General features: G+C 38.2%; 1 protein-coding gene across 1 annotated transcript; it reads left to right on the top strand.

Annotated features, from left to right (window-relative positions):
- The first annotated feature begins 6,893 nt into the window (after window positions 1–6,893).
- On the top strand, window positions 6,894–21,942 carry LOC128907270 (WD repeat and coiled-coil-containing protein-like). The gene is made up of 3 exons (XM_054195932.1): window positions 6,894–8,816; window positions 17,839–17,959; window positions 21,776–21,942. The coding sequence occupies exons 1-3, from the start codon at window positions 6,897–6,899 to the stop codon at window positions 21,940–21,942; spliced, it is 2,208 nt and encodes a 735-aa protein (XP_054051907.1). The 5' UTR covers window positions 6,894–6,896.
- The last annotated feature ends 839 nt before the right edge of the window (window positions 21,943–22,781 follow it).

Below are 22,781 nucleotides of genomic sequence, written 5' to 3'. Positions count from 1 at the left end.
ATCTATTTATCATTTAGCCATGCAAGAAGTTCCTGTTATCTGATGTGTTTGGTGCAAATGATAAAAATATCACTTCAGAAATATAAAATTACCTCATCATGTAAAAAAGAATTTACTAATAAGAGACATCTTCAAAAACAAATACATTTAATGCTTATGAAAGAAAAAGACTGGCATAATTTGGAAGCTGAATGTTGACTTACAGATGGAAAGACCTATTAGATCATTCATTCCCTGTCTTTGCCAAGACAGGAATGTTTCCTCAAGAACATTTCATGCTCTTCTGCCTAGTCTAATTTTAATAACGTAAGTACTGGAGTTTCTATCACTTTCCTTAAGATTCTATTCCACACAAACACAGCTCAAGCTCAGGAAATGTTCCTTTTTAAGAACACCATCAAAAACTTGTTTGCTTTATAAAGCGAGCACAAGAGGCTGGCATATACAGATGGGAGCATTAAGTCATAAAATAGTGGTCTGAGACAGAGAGGGCATTTAGCGGTGGGAGGGATGTGGGGTGTAGGAATCATGTACTCTAGAAAGGGCTGTCAGGGGGTTGATCATTGGTACATATACATATACATATGCATATGCATATACATATCAATACCCAGGGCAGGGGGGTTGGAATTAGATGATCTTTAAGGTCCCTTTCAACCCGAACCATTCTGTGATTCTGTGATATGCTAGTTGTAACAGACATACATGAGATGACTGCACAGCCATTCCTTGGCATTCATCTGTCCGTAACCATGTCCCAATCTGAGTACTTCAGCTAGGCTCATAAAGCAAGATTCATTCGTCTATTTTAGGTGCTTTAGGATGGAAGGAATCATGCCCTAAAAGTGTCTGCTTCTCACCACTGACTTTTAAGCAGGGTCAGACTTAGACAACTATAGTGTGTACGTCTACAGATATGTTAGTGAGGCAAGGCTCAACTTAGATGCCCAGTGGGAGCTTGGGTATTACTTTCACATAGGCAGCCATATGTATATACCTCAACGTAGAAATGTGCATTTGTGAGATGAATCCCACTCCTACAATTAAACATGAAATGAGTCTCATTCTCTGTGACCATGTTTGCCTTACCACCCTTTATGTTCTTTCCTTCCTAATTCCTCACCTATTTTGCTTTAGCATTGTGAAAGCCAGAAAAATATTGAGCCCAACAGTCTTGCTGGGAGCAAGAATGAAGTGGCCTTCTGAAAAGGTTTGATTCTCTTCTCCCCACCCCAATGAACCACAAGAGTCTCACTCTAAACCACAAAAGGGAAGGCTTGGGAGATTAACAAATGCTCCGCTAACTCTACTCCCCCACACTCACTATGTTAGAATTGCATAATATTTGCCTTTCTATTACGGAAGAGAAGGAGTTCCAAGAACCACAAAAGTTCCATCAAGAGGACTGTTGACAATGCTCTTGCAAGACTGATGGATAGCTCGAGTTGGAACGATATGATGGAGCATCTCTGGTGGCTTCCCTGAGATCCAGGGGGATTTCAGAGAATTGGAGGTCACACGTCGGAGGACTGGCTGCAGTCAGTCATACAGTTACTACATTTGGAAAGCTGACATCTAGCAGCATATCACTGAGTGTGGAAGTGAGTTTACAGAATTTGTGAACTTCTACAAGAAGCTGCAAAACTTTTGTCTGTACTCTAGCAGTGCCTCCTCCATCATACGTGTCTCCATCCTAGATGCCTTTATTTAGCAGATGACAGATCAAGCTAGCCTCTTCCATTTGGCCCAGGCAGTCACTCCAGGAGGGTAAGACTATGGCACTGCAAGTATAAAAAAAATAGTCTTAGAAAGAAGCTGGGACTTTCCTGCCTGATGTCTCCTTATTTTAATCTAGCCTGCACAGAAAAGGTCAGGGCCTTTTACCTTTACATAATAATTTGCATAAGTGGTTTTTAATAATCAAACTTTTTAACAGTTTTCTTAAATATATTTGTGTAAAAATTACAATTTTCCATTAGATCTTTCCCACTTTATGTGACACGCACACAAAACCACGCTAGCTACTGGGTTAAACCCCATTCTGAGAGCAGTAACAGCACACAGACATATCACTGTCAAAAAAATGCTGATTTACATAGTGTGATCAGTAGATCTGCTCTGACAGATTACATATTTTGTATCTTCATTAACTGTGCATCATTTTTACATTCTGTTCCAGTTAGCTAGTGACAGATAACTATTTTTTTAAATCAGATCTCAAGGCGAAGAAATGTCAGTGTGGAAAAATAAATACATAGCTCAAGCTTCTTGAAAGTGTTGAACTAAATGACACATCAACTTAAGTTGGTGAAATCATGGTGAGTAGCTTTAAATAGAAATATTTTTGAAGTAAAAATACCACAAAGCATTAGATGTTTTATAAAGCTGAGATGAATTAGTATTAGAAAAATTACTACTTTTATGTTTTTATTACATATTGAGCCAGATCTGTCTTCCTCTGAAGTCACCAGGAATATTAACATCAAATTAATTAACTTGAGCAATATTTAGTCTGGAAAGAGTTATTTTACCATGAATAAAAGAGAAAATGAAGTCTGAATCTCAGCTTTTCCAGCAAGGCACTGAACTCAGATCCACAGAGATACTTAGATACTGATCTCCCATTGGACAAGAAATAGCCAGGTAAATATATTTAAAGAGCCTGGAACTCATTAGCTCTGATCTATATTGAACTCAAAATGTATTCACCATCTCCCAAGACAGGTGAATAGTACATATAGCAATGTGAGAAAACAGTGATATAAAATCAGTATTATAAAAAAGGATAGCTCAACCTCTGCAACAATGAGGGCTGAATTAATTTTCCAACGTTCATTGGGAACCATGGGAACTCGTAGCTACTAACTAACAGCTATGTGCAGCTCGGTGGGTGGTGGTCAGTTTGGGGCTCTGTACGCTACTTCTAACCACCTCCTCCAAAGCAACAGAGTCTGCCTGGCTGGAATCACTCTGCAGGACAGAGCCCGGTGCCACCAGCTGAAACACCTTGTTTAAACGACGGGTGACATTCTGATCTGAGTTATACCAAAGTTAATCAGAGGCACAGTGATGTTAATAGGATCAGAATCTAGCTCAGTATCAGTGTAAAGACTGTGGTTGGTCACTGGAGTGTCTCAGATTACTCACAGATTACTCTTCGCATTGCTTTCCTGGGTCTCAAAGGAAAACTGCAGTATTGCCAGGACAGTTTTCAGTTACTGGCCTTTATTTTGAGTGTGTGCCATATAGATCTGTGCATGCCAAGGTGACACAGAAATACTATTTAAATCTTTTACCAGTTTCTGGAAAAAATACGCTGGCTGAATGAGGGGAACTTGTTTTTCCCCCTCTCTATTTTTATCCTGCTTTCAAAAACGAGGCTGTGCCAAACAAAAGTTCGTTGTCTCTTTCATTCACTTTGTGCCTGCATCTGGAATTTGCTTTGATCCCAAGTATAACTTGTTTAAATTCCGTAATCATGGCATAATTTATGGTTTTTTTTCCTTTTGTATTATCTTACAAGTCTTCCGTTATTTACATAGCTTTTTAAAGATACACTCTGAAAGGTAATTTATCTCAAATTAGTTTCCTCATGTATGGTGTTTATGGTGGTACTAGATAATTCTGTTCACACAGAAGTCTCTTGCCCACATTATCCTCTCCCACTGAAAAACCACAGAATGAACCACAGGTGGAAATTTTCCTTGAGATCCTCAAGCGTTGTCCTAATGGAGCCTGAGGTTCAAACTTGAATAAGCCTTGTGGTGTGTCAAACCCTGCAGATTTCAAGGAACTCGGTGCCTTAGGGAATTAAAAAAAAGGCCACAGCAAACTCATCAAAGGTTTTGCGTCTCTCCATGAGTCTGGTTTCTAGTGGGCCTCATCTCATATTCACTGAAGTTGTATTACAAACATTCCTTGCAGTCAGAGATCTCTGAACCTCCTGTGCTTTAAATGAAGCGTGTAACTCCTTATCCACTAAGCACCTTTATTGATTTGCTTCCAGACTTTCTAGGAAAATTCTACCATAAAGATGTTATGTGACAGGATACAGGAGGTGAATAAACTTGGTGAACTGAAGGTGCTCGGGTTTGGGGGAAAAAAGGTCTTAACACTGGACAAAGCAGAAATCAGCTATGAATATATCATGCCTCACTACCTCATCACCTCACTACCATGCCACTGAAACTTTGTGGATGTTGTCATTTTTATATCTGAGTATCTCGGAGAATTAACAAGTAATAAACATGAGTACATCAGATGAAGTCCTAGTTCCTAACGCTTTCAGAGCTAGATGAAAACCTCACTGTGGCTCTGCCACAAATATTTTTCAAGACTTCAGTGTTTGTGGGATATCCTCAATTCCAAACTTGAGGATGATTCTGTTACTGGTAAATCTCATACGTGCAGTCTTGTATCACCCTCTGATAACGTCACAGACACTGCCGAAGAGCAGATGCATGCTATGAGAGATGATGAAATGTAAAAAAAAGCAAAGAAAGTCCAATCTTCCACATGAGTAGTCCATGATCGCGAGATGTCTGCATAGCTGGCAGAACACACAGCATCCTCAGTGAAACATCTGAGCATTTCAGTCATATCGAGGCAGAAGTTTCTGCATCCAAGACACATTTTAGGTTGCTAGAATCCAGCTGCAACATAGTTTTGTTACAGTATTTAAAGCACCATTCAGAATGTAGATGAGATGGCTGTGCTAAAGAATAGCTTTATCAGTTTCAGTAAAACACATTCAGAAGACAGCAAAGCAGCATTATTTTAAAGCAAAACAAAAATGCCTTACACAGACTCTGCAAATTTGTGGGGCTGCTGGGACTGTATTTTAATGTAATCTATTCATTATAACTACTCTGGGTAAAAAGCTACCACTAATATATGACAGTAATCCTGCTACCACTTTGAGGAAGTGCAGAACAGAGTTCCTAGTGAAACAGGTACGGCAGTGTGGCATCTTAAGTGTGGCCTGGGCATCTGTGTCAGCAATGGGTAAGGTAAAATCACTAAAAAACATGGTTTCGCCGCAAGCACAGACAGGGACCAAAAATTTAGGAGTACTGCATAAAAAGGGATCTTCTAACCTGCTTATTTAACTTTTTAACTTTTACCTCTTCCAGTCATCACTGCTGGCTTGTCCCTGGTGAATATAAAAGAAGTTTTAATTTGGAATGTAATCTTCATGAAATAATCTACAAAAAACAAGCAGCTGTGAATAAGAATATGATATGATTACAGAAATTTGGAATTCTTCATTGGTACTCGCCATCCTCAGTAAATACACCTGGAAAAAGGCTACTGAAAAAATTCTTAAAACACAGGTCCAGCTGCCTTCAACAAGAGGTCTGGTTTTTTGCAGGTAAGTACTATAACAATATATAAAATATAAATCAGCCAAAGATGCAGAATGTGTATAGTTAAGTCTTACATCTTTAACCATAGTGATTATACTGATAATTTGCAAACCTCTGTCCAGGTCTAATTTATGCAGATTTATTTTTTTTCATGTAAACAGCAAGAGACGCAAGTTACATCAAAGCAGAAAGGAGATGCTGGCAGAACAAGAGCTACAAGAAGATGCTGAGGATGGGATTCAGTTACCTGTATATAAGCTTCTAATGCCATCTTAGACAGTCTAGGGACTATCCAGGGATCATCTCTTTGTTGCCAGCTGCCACTCCAGAATGGTACTACTCTTCTCCAAGTCCTATGCCATATCTGCCAGCCCAGTGTGGCTGTTTCAGATATCCCAGGCCACTGAAAACAGTAATGGTTAGTTATATTTAAGTAATGAATCCCACACTGACAATTTATGTTCAGCGATATGCATGCTCTGTCCAAGCTAATCCCAGAAAAAGATGTACCGAGGAGGGAAGAACGGAGACACCCAAGGTAGTCCATCCGAACCAGCTCTGGTCCTGAAACAATGCAGACAAAACAAACTGGTGTATCCTCACATGGCCCCACTGTGTTACATGAGTTTGTTGGTTGGGTCTTTGCCAATTCAAGGATCTTTGCATGATATTATGTTACATACTGTAGAAACTGCAGTTTAGGGAAACGTGACAATTTTGGCTTCCTCTTTGCATTTTGGCTATATCATGAGGGAATGGTCCTCAGATACAAGCCTTCTGAGGAAGACCAAGAAAGAAATCAATATGTATTTGTAGCTAGGAAATCTGTCCCAGTAAAATGAACGCTAATCAGCTGTCTTTGCATTTACGCTATTTTGCTTTTTTCAAAAATCTCCCCTTCCTGCATTCTCTTGTAACCACTAACAGAACAGAACATGATTTCCCTTTTCTACTTCCCTTTCATAGCCACTTAGGATCTTGCATCTTTGAAAGATGCTGTCCATCAGAGATTGCAATCTGCCCCGTACAGTTCTCAGGTATGTTTAAATCTTCTTTTATCCTTCAAAGGCTGGCTGAAAGAAGTGTCAGGTCATTATTCCAGGCTGTAGCTTAATACTTAGGCTTAACAGTGTATGATCTCTCTCCAGCCTTCATTAAAGACCTTCATTCACTGAAGGTCAAGGTATTAGCGTGTTATTTTTAAATATACACCCAGCAGTGAAGAGTTAAAAATAGACTTCTACGAAAACGAACAGTAATTGGTTAAACCTTGTTAGCCATCACATGAAGATGATAACTCCTCCCAGGAAAAGACATAAGAAAAGCAGCTTTGACATGGATTTATACTTAGAAGAGCAGCTGCAGGTTTACTGGGAAGGAGTTCACGATATAGGCTCTTGGATTATTAGCAGAAACACCAGCTTGATTCTGGAAAGGAGATACAAGATAAAATTTTCCTCATGATCTGCAAGTGAATTCCATGGATTCCCTACTTTGGAACAACCACCAGTAGCCAGAAAGCTTAAAAAGATGGAGCTGGGAAAGGCAAAGCTGCTGAGAACTGGCCTCAACGCTTTATATCAGGCCATCCACCCCGTGCATGGAATTGCCTGGACAGATGGGAAGCAAGTGATACTGACTGCTTTACACTATCATAACGGAGAACTAAAGTTTGGAGACTCAAGTGTTGTTGGTCAATTTGAACATGTTCATGGGCTTTACTGGGGCCCGTGTTGCTCTACAGACACCCCAGCTTTGCTCGCTGTTCAGCATAAAAAGCATGTTAGCGTTTGGCAGCTGGGCTACAGCACTGCAGAGAAGAACAAACCCTTGATTTCTCAGACTTGTGAAGTTGGTGAGCCGTTTCCGCTGCTTTCTCGGGGCTGCGTCTGGCATCCAAAGAAGGAGGTCTTGGCTGTGCTTACAAAAAGAGATGCTTCAGTCTTGCATGCTGTTCGTACTGACAATAATAGAGTTAAGGCAGATATCAAAAGCAGCGGGCTTATCCACTGTGCTTGCTGGACTAAGGATGGTAATCGTTTAGTAGTTGCTATAGGCAGTGCCCTGCATTCCTACATATGGGATGATGCTCAGAAAACTCTAAATACCTGCTCCTTTTGCCCAGTCTTTGATGTGGGAGGTTATATCTGTGCTATAGAAGCCACGCTGGATTTCCAAATTGCTGTAGCTACTGAGCTTCCTTTAGATAATATCTGTGGTTTGAATGCGGGCATTGCATTTGATATGCCATCTGGTACAGAAACTGGTTCTTTAATCTCACAGTCTGCCCTGGTGCTTGGTGATGAGGAATACTCCATGGACCTGCGAAGAAAGTCCATAGATTCAGACAGATCAGGTGTTGATTCAGTTGCTTCTTCTTCGTCAGGTCCTGTGGATTTAACCCATATTCTTACAAACCACCGTCGGTCTGATCCCAGTCCTCTTATTACTCTGAAACGCAAAGACTCTGCAGCATCAAATGGTCAAGATTCTTCTCACTTGATCTTGGTGACTTTTGAGAGGAAGGTAACCACCACCAGGAAAGTCACCATCCCAGGTATTCTGGTTCCTGATATAATGGCTTTTGACCTTAGAGCTCAGATTGTGGCAGTAGCTTCTAATACTTCTAACATTGTTTTGGTGTATTCAGTAACCTCTTCTTGCATGCCTCATATTCAACAAATCCAGCTGGAAAAATACGAAAGACCAAAGGGCCTATGCTTTTTGACAGATAAACTCCTATTGATTCTGATTGGGAAGCAAAAGTTCCCTGAGCCTAGTCTCATTCCATCTTCGAGCTCAGACAGGTATGTAATGCGTCTGATGATCAAAGAACTGATGCTGGAAGAAGATTCTTCAGCATTGCCTGAGACTAAGCAGAATATCTTTTATAACTTCGAATCCTCTGTGAATATTCCTGGGAAAAGAAAGTTCTTTGAAAATCTTGCCACAGAAGACCAACCTCAAAGCAGGGAGCTGTTAATACCAAGAAGCACAGTAATTCAATCTCCTAGTGGCAGGAGAAGACTCATCGAAGAAGTAAAGAGCCCTAGTTATGAGCAGAGCTCTTCATCAAGTGTGAGTGACCTGGATGAAAAAAGGCTCCCAGGTGACCCCTTGGTGGCCTTGGAAACACTGGATGCTGAACCTACCAATCGTTCAGTGTCTCTTCTTGGTTTTGGAACATCTACCAGGCTTTCCAGCAGACCAGCTTCCCCTAAAGTGCAGTTCAATGTGATCCAAGAAACATCAAGTTCTCCTAGAAACAACAATTTGCCAAGTGAAAGAGGAATAAGTCACATATCTAGAAATTTAGAGAGACTTTGTGGCAGCTTCAATGAGTTACAACTGAGTCTTTCTGAAATAACGGACTTTGCTAAAAATGGGAGGAGGATATCTTTAGCCTATCCATGTTCGCAGGAACCACCCGTCGTTCATATCACTTACCAGGTAACTTTTTTGTCAGCTTAAAAATATTGTGACTTTTAAACAATCCTGTATTTACCTTTAAATCAAGAGGATGCAGTTTAATTCTTATCAACCCATGAGAAATGTAACTTGAGTTTGGCATCAAGCTTAACTTAAAATGATTTTATAATTTGATGTTGAAACAATAACTCAGGATGATGTGGGTAACTTAGAGGACACTTCACATGGGAGATTTGTGTCTGTTTGCTCTTCTTTGATTAAGCACAATTGTCTTAGATATTAGCTGATTTTTTGCATCTATCAAAGAGAGAGAACGGAGCCAAACAGTTGCTAATGTAGAAAAGGTTTATACGTTAGTTTAGTGCAGAGATGAGCCTGTAAGTAGGGTGGCACAGTAGCCCACCAGAAACTGGCACAGGTTGCCCAGAGAAGCTGTGGATGCCCCATCCCTGGAGGTGTTCAAGGCCAGGCTGGATGGGGCTTTGAGCAGCCTGGTCTAGTGGGAGGTGTCCCTGCCCAGGGCAGGGAGGTTGGAACTAGATGATCTTCAAGGTCCCTTCCAACCCAAACCATTCTATAATTCTATGATAATAAATTCAAACCCGAGCTCAAATCCAAAGTTTTAAGATAGCTAGACATTCATGAAGGCTGATACAAAGTATTGAATCTAAATTTATGGAAAATTCAGATGGGCATGACATGAAGTTGGCTTAATTCTACTTTAATTTCTCACCACTAATCTTCACAGAGCTGGACATAGCTAATTTGTAAAAAATGTTACCCCTTCAAATTTTCTGGAAAAAAAAGTCTGTCAATATGTAATTATCATTTCACTAAATAGATGAATGTCAAATCATCACGTTCCTATCCCACCCTTGTTTTGGCAAAATTCCTACTGGCTTCAATAAGAATTTCAACTAAGGAATGTAAATTAGGTAATTATTTCTGGGTATTATTCTTAGTATTATTTGCAGTAATACTAACATAAAACTGATAATATTTTTGGTCATGCTGATGCTAGTGGTATTGCTGCTAAAACTGGGGTCCCGTTCAGGATGTAGATGACAATTATAAATGCATTCTTTTCTACTGCAACATAAGCAGCATTATGTCAAAGTAATACATTGCATTGTGATGATGCTGAAGTATGTACTTGTCAAACAAATTTGACTTCATTTTACGTTAAAGGAATCCATGCAGGCATCTAAGTACCCCTCCTTAAAAATTCATTAAAAGAATGGTGACTCAATTCAATCATATTCATCACGTATAGCAATTGTTTACTTGGCATTTAAGCAGATTCTAGTATGTTAGGTACTCTGGATAAAAGCAAAGCTTTTGATCTGAAGTAGTCAATAATTTAACTTGAATACATTTTACAAATTCTGGTGAAAAAAGCAACATGTCTATTTAAATAATTTAGGATTTTATTTGCCAAGAAGGAAGCCCTTCTGTTACCCCAGCATGTTCAAATTAATTCTGATTTCTTAGCATAAATCAACTTATTTATTTAGCAAGCAGCCCTATCTCTTGGATTCAATTGGATTAACCTTTCCAAAGAGAAGTTTTGTTTGTGACACGTAGCATTAATCTAAGATCTGAAGTCACTGTGCACGTTTGCTTGCACAAGCAATAGGAATTAATTAACCTCTTTTTTTCTTTGTAAGCAAAGAAGAAAATATTAGTGCTTCTAAAATACTGCTAGACTAACTACATTTAGAAAGTAAGACTCTCATTCACCTGAACAGGTTAGTTTCACATTGAGCCAGCAGAAAGCATAGCTAGTACTGCATTATAATGACTCAGAGAAAGTGCCACTTAATGTCTTTCCGACAAACACAGTTTTTCTGTGTAAGTCTCGCAGCTAATGCCTTGCATAGTTCAGCCCCTTTCTGAAATCTAACAGGATCACAGCATGATGCCAAAAAATAATGAAAAATAGACTGATGGCAAAAAGGTCTCCAGACAGACAGGGAAATATTTGCTTCATAGGCAGCTAATAATTTTCTCAGAAAATAGTTGTTTTGATTAGTTTGGATTCAGACATCTGAACCTTGTTCCTCCTTCAGGAGTTGATTAGCGCTCTGTGAGCTCAGAGACCAGCTGGGCTGTGGGTTCCAGCCAGGCTCTGTGTTCACAGTGCAAAAAGTCAGGAAATAGCTTTATTGCTTTATGATATAAATATCAGCCTGTGGAAAACATTCTAAGCTTTAGGAACACTGCAGTCCAGTCAATAATATGGCCATTATCTTTCAGCTTTTTGTGCCAAGTGCCTGTCTTCTTAAGTGTTTGTATAATCCCCAGCACGGCAGAGGCTCAATCTTGATTGAGAAATCTATTGTACTATGAAAGATAACGATTAGTACTGCATAACCATATTTATGCATTAAAAACATAAAAGGAAAGTTTAAAACATAATAGATAAAAATGTAGCAATAATTAACGGGCAATTATGAACGCTGTTGTGCAGCAGCATTATTGACATTTATGTATGTTTCCAGTTCTGCTTAGAAAACCATAATATAAAACAGAATGTGTATTACTTAATAATTCATAATGACTGCCCACTAAATAGTCTTCAAAATCTTTGTTTATTCTGGTAGTGCTAGCATACCTATAACTCCTCTGAAGTCACGTCCATGCAGTACTACCAGAATTTATATTCTTTGTAGCCCATAGCCATAAAAGAAAAACATGATCACTCACACTTTGGAAATGTCACTGCACTATCACTTGTGTAATAGCATTCAGCCACCAGAGGTGACTTGATCATTCAACCCTGAAAAGCAAATATTATTGCTCTTTCATCACATACAGACTTGTGATTCAGGATAGCGTGGGAGGGCAGACAGACAGACGCAATAAGAGGATATTATTTAAAAAGAAAAAAAAAAAAGAAGAGACGAGGATCTGTCACAGATTTGTTTCTGTTTCATTTTGCAAAAAGATACTTTTTTCATCCTATTCCCCAAGAAAAGGAACAGCTGCAGAATATTTAAAATAGCCTCATTCAAAAGCTAATTACAGTAGAAATAAAGCCAATCTGGATTTGAAATTAATGGCATTTAGGCAAACCTCTCCAGGAGGAATAAGATTCATCTTAATCTGAAGAATATCTTAAAACTCCTACATTTTGCTCACGAGCAGTATTATGTCAAAAGTGTATATCACTGAGAGCATAGACTGCATAATTAAACAGGAAATAAATATCTTTTCAGTAATTAGTCACCGTGATTTCCTTTTCTTAGCACTCACCAATAATTGTATACAAGTCAATTTGTACTTTTATAGCATCTTCATACAATTCACCGTGGGAAACTTTATTGCCAAGGTCAGCTATAAAATAAACAATTTTTTACACAGAGCTAGGAGATGAATAGAAAGGGTCCAAAAACATATGGCAATAAAGTTTTTCTGATAGAATTACATGAAGTAGAAATACAGAAGGGGGGTATAAGGGTGGCACAGTAAAATGAGCAAAGACCAGGCTGCAATGATCGGCTGTAATAAGACCATGAACCCTTCTGAAATCCAAAGGGCAATTTTGACTCGGGCTGAGCAATAGAGAGAAAGTCATGAAAATGATGGAAGAGGAAGGTGACGTGGCTGCTCCCTGGAGTAAGAAACTAGTCAGCCATCCTGAAGTTTAGAAGGAAGAGATTTAGGATGACCGTAAAATAAAGACCTGCAGTAGTCAAGACAAGGTGTGATTAATGCATGGATAACATTTTGAGCAAAGGTTGAGGAATTTGTTAAGAACAAATTCTGACAACAATGTTCTGAAACTGATCAATAGCAGACAAGCAGGGTTTGTAGAGGAGACACAATACCTTTTATTAGACCAGATGATTTGTTTGTTGGATACATAGACGCAAAGGAAAAGGAATATGTAATGTCAAAAATGAATCCCACTTTTTGTGCTGTGCAAAGAAAGTAAAGATCTGAGTTAAAAAAAACACCCCACACTCAAAACATAAAGATCACGGAAGCACAAGTATGAGGACAAAGGGTATATCTTAGATGACAATATACTTGAAACAATAGTTGCAGAACTATTAATGAGCCGAGAGTAGAGAAATCCTAGCATCATATCATCTGAAATGCTGATGTGCACTATAAACGCAAACTGCACTGGGATTTAAGCACCCCTGAGCACCTCAGATGTCTTCCAACATAAACATTTTACAGGCTTATGCTCCTCTAACAGGTTAATTAGGGTGGCAATTGGAATGTCCCATATACGGGCAAGCAAAGATATTAAGATCTCCACCAAAAATAAAAACCCAACAAAATAATAATAAAAAAAATGAAAATTCAGGATCCACAAAAAATCAAAAAGGAGTCACAGCAACAGCAGAAATCATGACAGGTAAGGGCAGTGCAGGCTGTCAAACCTACTTAATACTACTAGTGGCAATGCTGCACAAGAGTTAACGCCACACAGCACTTTAAATACCAAAAATCACAATTCTCATTTCTCTCCAGGGCTCTTCCTTAGCCATCTAACTCTCTTTCCATTGTCTTCTTGTCCAGATCCCCCACGTCTATTTAATTTACCAGTTTTTTTCTCATCCCATGCAATGAATGTGGGGGAAAGGCAAAAGCAAGCTGACTAATGGGTACTAAGGTATCAAAACTGAAATTACCACTGAAGCACAACACAAAGAGCTGAAATCAAGGGTTTAAGAAAATGGAAACAGAGCTCTATGCAACTACAGCGCTCCTCATCTTAGAATGCATATATGTGACTGGCCAACCTGATACCTTTCATTTATATAAGAACAGATTATTAACACAAAGGATATGAAGAATATTTAAAATACCTGCAGTTCAGTACAGTACTTGAAATCCTGCCACGGGGGAAATTATTTGTTCAACAGCAGAGAATAGGGATTAATAGAAGAAATATAAGATGGTTAAGGAATTAGCCGGAAGGAAGACAGTAAACGGTTATAGTAATATAAAAGAAAATGGAAGACATTTACTAGAGGATTTTCTCGTGATTGATTTTCAGGCTAATATTAAAGTTTCATTAATGATCTGTTGAGATATGCTAATATAATCTGCGTATAGCATCAAGTCAGTAGTGGGATAGGAAGTAGTCAAGAGAGGATCAGGATACCGCACCTGTAATTTGATGACCTTAGCACCTAGAATAAAAAAAAATTGATTGAAATTAACTAATTTCAAGTGCATAGTGATATATTCCGGGATTAACAGAAGGAATTTCTGCTATAAACTGGATATTCATTAGCTGGAAACAACCAAGGATGAAAAAGCTTGCATGTGTTAAGTAACTACAAGAGGATTATGAGTCAAAAATGTGATACGTTTATGAAAAGAACAAAGGCAATCTGTGGGTACATGAGTCAGGTACATCCAGTAAGTAAGTAATGCACCACTGGGCAACACAGCCATGAGGCCTCATCTGGAAAACACTTAACATTTATAGACATTTATGGGCAAGAAAGACACATTCAAACTGCAATCAATCACTAACCCAGTGTTAGTAAAAACAATTCTGATTGCTAGCATATCCTTATTTACCTCACTGTTTCATCAGTCGTTGAATTTAAGTTCATGAAGATGATCTTAGCATCCAGGCAACTGTAGGCAGTGCATTAGGGAATACAAGATAAATACTGAAAAAGGTCAAGAGGCAGAACTGGCTGACTGCTCAGTGGGGTTCAAAAAAGTAATAAAAGAGATGTTTATTTATCATGCAGATATATGGAGTATAACATCTAATCCAGGAACCCTTTTTACCTTAGTAAATTATTTTCTTCCCATATATATTTGCATTCCAAACCACGAGTTTTGAAAGACAGTTTGGCAACGCTGTGATGGGCTGGCTGCAGCCCAGAAGACCCTTTACAGGTTATAAAATCTGATCGAGGGGCAGGCTGGCACGCATGAAGGAAAACGATTCTGGAATTGATCGTTTCTTTCTGTTGGATTTTTGTTGAGGGAGAGTTGGACCTGACAGACTACAGGAAATTGGCTAAAGAAACTTAATCTGAAAATATCCACTCCTGTATGTGGAAATGTATTTGTTCCTTCTGTAATTAATATGTTCTTAGTCTACCGCTAAACTTTGGTTTAGGATAAAACAACTAATATTAAGGGCTTTTAATCTGACAATGGCAAGTCCTCTGGCTTCTACTGGAGATAAATAGCAACACAGCAAAACCAGAGATACACATTTTAGGAAGAGGTGGATTAAATTTAGATTTGACTAGAAATGGTCTTTGGGTTAAGGCATGAAAATGGGAAGTACTGAGGTGAGATTTTACTTGTACTTCTAACTCTCTCATAAATTACTTGCATGACGTTGAATGAATCTCCTAATCTACCTGTGTAAGAATTTGATCATCTATAAAAAGGGAGTACTAACAGTTACCCAGCGCTCTAGAAGGCATGTGTTTAAATCAGTTAATATATATGACGTGTGTGAACATATTCCTTAAAGAGAAGGCATGTTATCATCACTTAAACTCGACATTAAACAAAAAAGGCTAAATAATTAGAATATTAAAACAGAGAAGGATTCTTGACCTGTCAGAATTTGCCAGCAGACAAAAATAAAATGTAAAGATGATTAAGTTTATCATTATAAATGGAAGTATATGAAAAAAACAGAGAGAATAGCTAATATGAATGCTCACAAGTGATGGAAGACAAACAACTTGAATCTTAAGCTTTGAGGTCTGTACTTGAAAAACTCATCAGGATAAAAAATAGATGCTATGTAGTTTTGTATATACAAAAATGTCTTCCACTTGTAATGGCTGTTACAATAATAACTTGCAAGGCTAAGTAGGAGACACTGGAACAAAGTCATCCTTAATATATATTTCCATTCAACTGATTTCAAGTCAACAGAGGCAGAGCTAGATTGTTTTCTGATTATTCTTGAGTTGAAGCACATCTATGTGAAAAAATGAACCACTCGGGTCAAGGCAATGTGCCTGTCTCATTTACAGTCCACATTTTTCTGTAGCTCATTAACTGAAGAACAAGTTTGGATAAACTCTGCTATTTCAACCCAAATTCAGGAAAATGAAGTAGATGTTAGATGTACTAATCCACAATATGCAGCAATGAAAAGCTTTGCACAAATAGCATCTTTGCAATGGAAATGCAAAACAGATGCTCATTGATGACCATTCAGCCCACTGAGTTTGAAGTGTATTTAGGTTCAATAGAATATAGTACTATATAATTTGAAGAGACCTAAAAATGACAAAGAAGTTCTGTTATATGTTATAGCTGTAATAAAAAGTTACTATACATTTATGACTAAGAAAATGCTACTCATTGATGCATTCCTTAGGTATTTCCCTATTATTTATGGAGCAACAATTTCTGGCTGTTTTGAATGGGGAAAGAGATGAGAAGCCCTCTGAAAGTCCGAAAGTTTACATTTTTAACGGAAAGATATTTTTATGGTCCTTACCATAAAATTAGTCATAATCCATAAATAAGTAACAATCAACCATAAACTATCTGCATGGCCAATTTATGATAGAGTGAGGAAAAAATACTTTTGCAACAGTTGGTAGACATTCTGATCTACAGAATCCAATGTGGTTGCATGACAGTGTACATACTATGTACAGAAAAATGAAAGTGATTGATTTAGAAAGGTTGTTACACAGCAAAAAAAGCACATGTTCACTGAGAAAGCATCTGAGTCAAAAGGCAGCGCAATTAGAAACGAAGACAAGCATTAAAAAAGACATATATTTAGTCAAAGGTTAGGTTACTATGTACTGAAATAGGAGATGCAGTTGTGAATTCATTCAACTGTAATTTTCATATTAGCAAGAAAGATTCAAGGATATGAAGTAGACACGGACAGGGTAAGACCAGAACAGGAGTTAGGATAGATGACATCTTTTCAACTCCTTCTAAAATGTTAACCTGGATCCCTTCTGAATGTACAAACCAGAAAGGTCTAGGAAATGGCATACATAGACTGTTCATTCAAATAACAAATACATTAAATCTGGGGGGATTGCAAACATAAGGGATGCCAAAGGAAAAACACACCACAACACATGGGAACTACCCAGGTGGAAAGTATGGAGAGGAAAAAACAAAATTAAATTTATGGGACAAAGTATTGCAAGTATATTTAGCAAAGTATATTTAGACGAAAATGTCCAATTCACATATATTTTATAATGGTATTGAGTCACTGGAAAACTCTTCATGCTAAAACGACTTTCAAATGATAGCAGATAGGAAAACGTAAATGTAAATTATATACCCACTCCATAACTATATTAGCTCAACTATTTTGTAGTCCTTGCACTTTGTAGTAATCAGAATGACAGAACACAAAGGTGTTGATTCTCAAGGCCAGATAAACTTCATGAAGCATGAATACGCCACCTTTATATTCAAGCCTGTTCTTTTAGTGAATGTCACTGCAAATTCCAGGGCTGTAAAACCATACATTCCCTCTCTCTCAAAGAAGTCACAGGATTCCCAACCTACCTTGTTATGACAGCTTTTCAGAGAGACCATTGCTATGTCCAGTCTCTCTGCAACTATTTCTATGCCAGAGCTGAGGTTATTTTACTGGGGTGGAACAGGTGACCAATGACTATCAAAACTACCCACACATACAATCAAAAGTGAGCAGAGGACTCATTTGCTCTGGTAGCATCTTGGACAACTTTATTCCAGACATGATATATTCCCTTCCACTGAATTGACTCTTCAGGCAGAAAGGCCCAATGGACACATATATGCATGACCTAATACATTATATATACAGCGTTGATGCAGTTTTGAGCTGTGTAAATACACAAAGCAAAGCGAAGAGGCATATTGCTCTTCACATGGGACTATGAGACTGCGCCTAGGATTGCACTGCATGATGGTGTCATCTGTAAATTGTAGCAAAGACAGACAAAGAAAAAGCAAAATGACTACAGAACTGAAAGGAGTAAGAGCAGAGGAATGGTTAAAAGAATTCAGGCACAATATCTAGGCTTTTAACAAGATCTTTTCTTTTACATATATGCATTTGAAGAAAAGTTTTTCAAATGGAGCAGTTACTGAAGAAACAAAAGATGTTCTCCTCTGTGATGGCAAGATCCATTTGAATTTGGTCCAGCAGCTGTTTGATCTGCCTGTTATTGAAATGAAACACGGTATGTTCTTTTTATTTCTGGTATCTGGTTTCACCTGAGATTTTTAGCATAAAAGAGGCATTTGTGGTAGAATAATTACCTCATACTGTAATAAACTGTGATAGATAACTTTTTTTTTATAAATATGTGTTTTCCTTTGTTTGAAATACATCAGAGTGTCTCTTGAAATCACTTAAATGCTAAGTAACTCCAGAACTACCTATTACCAGAGTAATATGTCAGATGCCTCTACAGAGGAAGGCTGAGAAAATAATCAGTACACTGTACTACCTGCAAAAAGAAATGCTTCCTTGAGACCTTTTGGCATTTTGCTTTGCCCATCTTTACAAGCAAATCCGAGATCTGACAATAGAGAGTAGGCTGGAGAAAAATTCATTCTCAGAATATTTTATATATATATATATGTATGTATGTATGTATCATGTAGCATTTGGGATTATTTTAATGTAAGATAAACAACGAAGCTCAATGTTCTAATTTGCCAATCTATCTCACATTTCTACCACCCACCACTAAACTTGTAAGGACAGGAGCAGCTAGGGAAATCCCAGCCCCAGACTGGTCTCTGAATCACCTTGTCCCTGCCTGTTCATGTATGCTACCTTCTCAGCGACATATATACTGTTATTTTTTAGCTGTTTCTCTATAATGCTTCTGATGGCTTTTCTCATCACAGGCTAAGTATATTATAATCTTACAGTACACAGCAGTTGGCTACAATTATGATCTTGCACAATTTCCACACTGAGAGATCCATAAATTACTCTCTGTCTTACCCCTTGTCTTAACCCCTGACAGACTGAGACATATTGGCTTAATCGGTATACTCCGTCTTCTGAGAAATGAATTCAACTGTTGGGGAAATCAAAAAGAAAAGCAATAATATAAGCTATAGTTTTCTAAATAATGATAGTTATACACCAGACTGCTATATAATAGGCTTATTGACGAAAAAGAAACCAGGCCTGTGACATTACTGGTGCTGGCATCAAGGACAGTGGGAAAGAGAGATGTAAAATATGCACCATTCTGCCATTCATATTCTGCTTATCTCCTTGTTGTCGACCGCAAAAATGAAGAAAGGGGGCTACAAATACACCACAGATCAGCGGAGCTGCCTTTATGCAAGACACATTGAGCCATTTCACTTTTCCCCTGGCTTACAGCAGTTTCTGAGTTGTTCCAGAAAAAAAGGGTATGCAGGTTTCATATTTTCATCAACACTCTCTATTGACTGTACAGTGCAGCGGAGTCATATATGAAAAAAAAATTCCACTTCCTGTAGAGGTCTGAGCTATTTCCCAGCAGGCTTTTGCCCTTGCATGGCATGGAGAATGTCATTTTTAACCTGAGCTTCCAATTCTTGATTTTGGAAACAAATGCCTATAATGAAAAAAGTAGTTTAGAGTTCAGCAGGAAAATAATAAATAATGGGCCTGTGAGAAAACCTATTTTTAGCTCTATAGAACATTTAACATTTGAATGACATGACATGACATTCAAATAACAATTAATATATAACATTTAATTAGAAGAACACCACTCCTCAATTTCATGCATTAGACTTCAGAGATATCAAAAAGACAATGTCTCAGAATCATCCTAACATGTCCCTCTTTGTGTTCAATGTGGTGCTTGTCTTTTCTGAAATTGAGTTTGCTTGTTGACAGCAAAAAGAACAACTGAAACAAAAATCTTTCTAAACTCACCAAAATCTTGCAAAATTATTAAGTCTGGGGCAGAAGCAGTTATGTAGCTCTTTATTCAGTTCTGACCAGTACAGGTTTATACTCCTAAATCCTTCCTTTGCCACAAGGCATGAATATTAAATGTGATGTATAAACATATCACTCCCATCCTTTAATACTGTATAATTAAAGGGGACGTAATGAAGAGCGTGCTTGTATTGCAACGACAGCCTGGCATTTTTTACTATGAATAAACACTTAAACTGGAATATACTGGGAAAAAGAAGTTCACAACTGTAAGCCAAATTCGTACCCACACGCAGCAAGGCCATTAAGATCATCAGAGTTATACGAGCAATGAACTTGGCCTCATCATGTGCACTTTAAGCCCAGGGCTGTAATACCATTACCTGTACTAAATATAGACTGTCATGTAGTGCCCTGGTATTAGCACACAGAAGTCTCTCTTTTCAGCAAGTCATCGTTGTAATAATTGTGCAGAGCAAAAGGGTACTACATCCTGCACAAGGTTTTTCCACCATTGAAATACTTTGTGGGATATGCTTTAAAGCCAAGTGTTATCAATGACAGAGAATTTCAAACATGGATGAAAATAAAAAGTCCCAAGAGTTGAACATGAGAGTATGCTTTATCCATTTAACCAACAAGGTAACTATCAATTTGGACAGCAGAATTTCCACTTTCAGGCCCATTGCTTATGGAATCCGAAGTCTGTCCAGAATTAGAAAGAAAGTATTAAGAGTAGAAGATTAAAGATTCATGGTTTGGAATGACAATCTTCTTATGATGTAACAGGTGACATGACAACATGCAATAGTGTAGCAGCCTGGAAAAGTGCTTTGTTAATAGTATAAGGAGGGGAGATTTGCCTTGTCCAGGAACATGCTTCATTACAACTGACAAAAATTAAGGATGGTTCTTCTGGATTTTCTACACTTCCTTTTTTCACATACCTTTTCAAAATACAGCTTTATCTCCCAAAATGAAAAATTTCAACAACAGAACATAACATGGCTTTCTTTACCTCAGATCCCAGCTAATGCCCCTGCTCAGAAATGACAGGATCACATGCTCTAAGAAAAACATGTGATACAAGGGCTCCTACAATGCTTTTCAGTTGCCACAGATTTTTTTCTTTTTCATAAAATGTCAAACTGAAAAAAAGACAAATAAGGAATTCACTATTTTCTATAAGAACTGCAATATCCAGTCCAAAAGGAAACAGATTAATCACTAGAAAAAAATATATATGGTACACACAGCTTCATTGTCAAGCTGGTTTGCAAAGGAAAGTAAAAAACAATGGGGGGGGGGGTAGCTTTATTTTCTGCTTCTATGCAATACAGAAAGTGAACCTGAATGATTTTGATGTCTTTGTTTTTTAATCTTGACTCTTTTTTTTTTTAAAAAAAAAAAAAAGTATTAAAAATGTCATTCAGATTTTGTTCATTCTCTTCTGTATGAGAAGATTTGATAAATAATTAAAGGACAAGTAATTTTATTATATCAGCTTTTGTAAATCATCTTTTATAAATCATGGTATCTTTTTGTACATCTTCTTCAAGGTGTAACTTCCTTCCATTTCCTATATGACTTTGAAAACATCTTGGCTTGACAGTGAAGGAGAGGGAAACACCCACTTCCTTCTAGAACAAATAGAAGACAGTCATTTTCTTTGACAACTTTTTCAGGTTTTATGATCTTCTCATCATTTGGGTAGAGCAGAAAAGCAAAAAGGATAAGCAGAAGTAGATGGCACTAGAACAAAAGTCAGCATGGAAATGCCGGCTGAGTTTTCAGAAAATGGAGATACTTACAGTTTATCAGAACTAGCAAAGAGGCACCTTGTTTTTCAACTTAATTTAAATAAGGGACAAAATGCATCAAACGTTTCAAGACCTTTCATTTAGCCCCCCCCTCCACATTTAAACAAAGGTGTGTTTAACGTGGATTGTCAGACCTTAATGTCATTAGCGTAATAAGGCTTTAGTGCACGAAAAGAAAGCCTGCTCTGCTTGCGTGCTGGCTGACTTTTTAAAATGGGCTTGTACATTTTACATAACCAGAGCAGTATACTCATCTTCTTTTTTTTGCTTAATTTTTGTAGGCTCTTCTTGGATTGTGCTTACCGCAGACAAGGACGGCTTTGTTCCATTAATATTCAAAGCAACACAGGAGATAATCATAAGGGACGGAACTGACAGTTCAGAAGTCTGTGGAGGTCACTCCTACAAAAAAAGCGTTTCAATGAGACCACCAAGCAGAGTGACATAATTCCTGAACAAAGGACACTAATGACCTTCTTTTCTAATACAATACAGAGACATTCTGCAGTGTCAGAAACCGAGTGACTAGAAAACTGTCTTCATTACTTTCACTGTATTTTAACTGTAAAATCTGTGGCATGGTTACACTATAGCTAAATCCTAGGGTTGGCTGGACCCCATGATTTCTTCTGAGGGATCAGACCTAAAATGAAGTTTACCACAGCTGTTGTTATTAATGGCTGCCAGTGGACCGGAGCAGAGAGACTAGCCTCTACTTCAATTTTGGTCAGGATGTTCTTGGAGAAACTATATTATGCTAAAAATCATGCAGTAACAATAAATCTAGCTAATGCAGGTGTACAGTCCACACAAAAAGCTGAAGAAAATACAACTAAAGAGGATTTATATTCATTAACAAAAACTGGGAATGGGAAAACTGAGAAGCTCAACATAAGCTGGCAACGTGCGCTCGCAGCCCAGAAAGCCAACTGCATCCTAGGCTGTATCCAAAGAAGCGTGGCCAGCAGGTCAAGGGGGGCGATTCTACCCCTCTGCTCCACTCTCGTGAGACCCTATCTGGAGTACTGCATCCAGTTTTGGGGTCCTCAGCACAAGAAGGACATGGACCTGTTGGAACGGGTCCAGAGGAGGGCCACAAAAGCGATCAGAGGGCTGGATCACCTCTCCTATGAGGACAGGATGAGAGAGTTGCGGTTGTTCAGCCTGGAAAAGAGAAGGCTCCAGGGAGACCTTATAGCAGCCTTCCAGTACTTAAAGGGGGCCTAAAGGAGAGATGGGGAGGGAATCTTTATGAGGGAGCGTAGCGATAGGACGAGGCGTTAACGG

This window comes from Rissa tridactyla, chromosome 3 (genome assembly GCF_028500815.1).
Source record: "Rissa tridactyla isolate bRisTri1 chromosome 3, bRisTri1.patW.cur.20221130, whole genome shotgun sequence".
NCBI lineage: Eukaryota > Metazoa > Chordata > Aves > Charadriiformes > Laridae > Rissa > Rissa tridactyla.
The sequence above is the reverse complement of the archived record's forward strand: the minus strand, read 5'-3'. Positions and strand labels throughout refer to the sequence as shown.

Bases quoted from the DNA above. Each gene is read 5' to 3' on its own strand.
- LOC128907270 (XM_054195932.1), top strand. From the start codon at position 6,897: ATGGAGCTGGGAAAGGCAAAGCTGCTGAGAACTGGCCTCAACGCTTTA. The intron at 8,817-17,838 runs GTAACTTTTTTG...ATGCATTTGAAG, and splicing joins TCGTTCATATCACTTACCAG to AAAAGTTTTTCAAATGGAGC. The intron at 17,960-21,775 runs GTATGTTCTTTT...TAATTTTTGTAG, and splicing joins TGTTATTGAAATGAAACACG to GCTCTTCTTGGATTGTGCTT.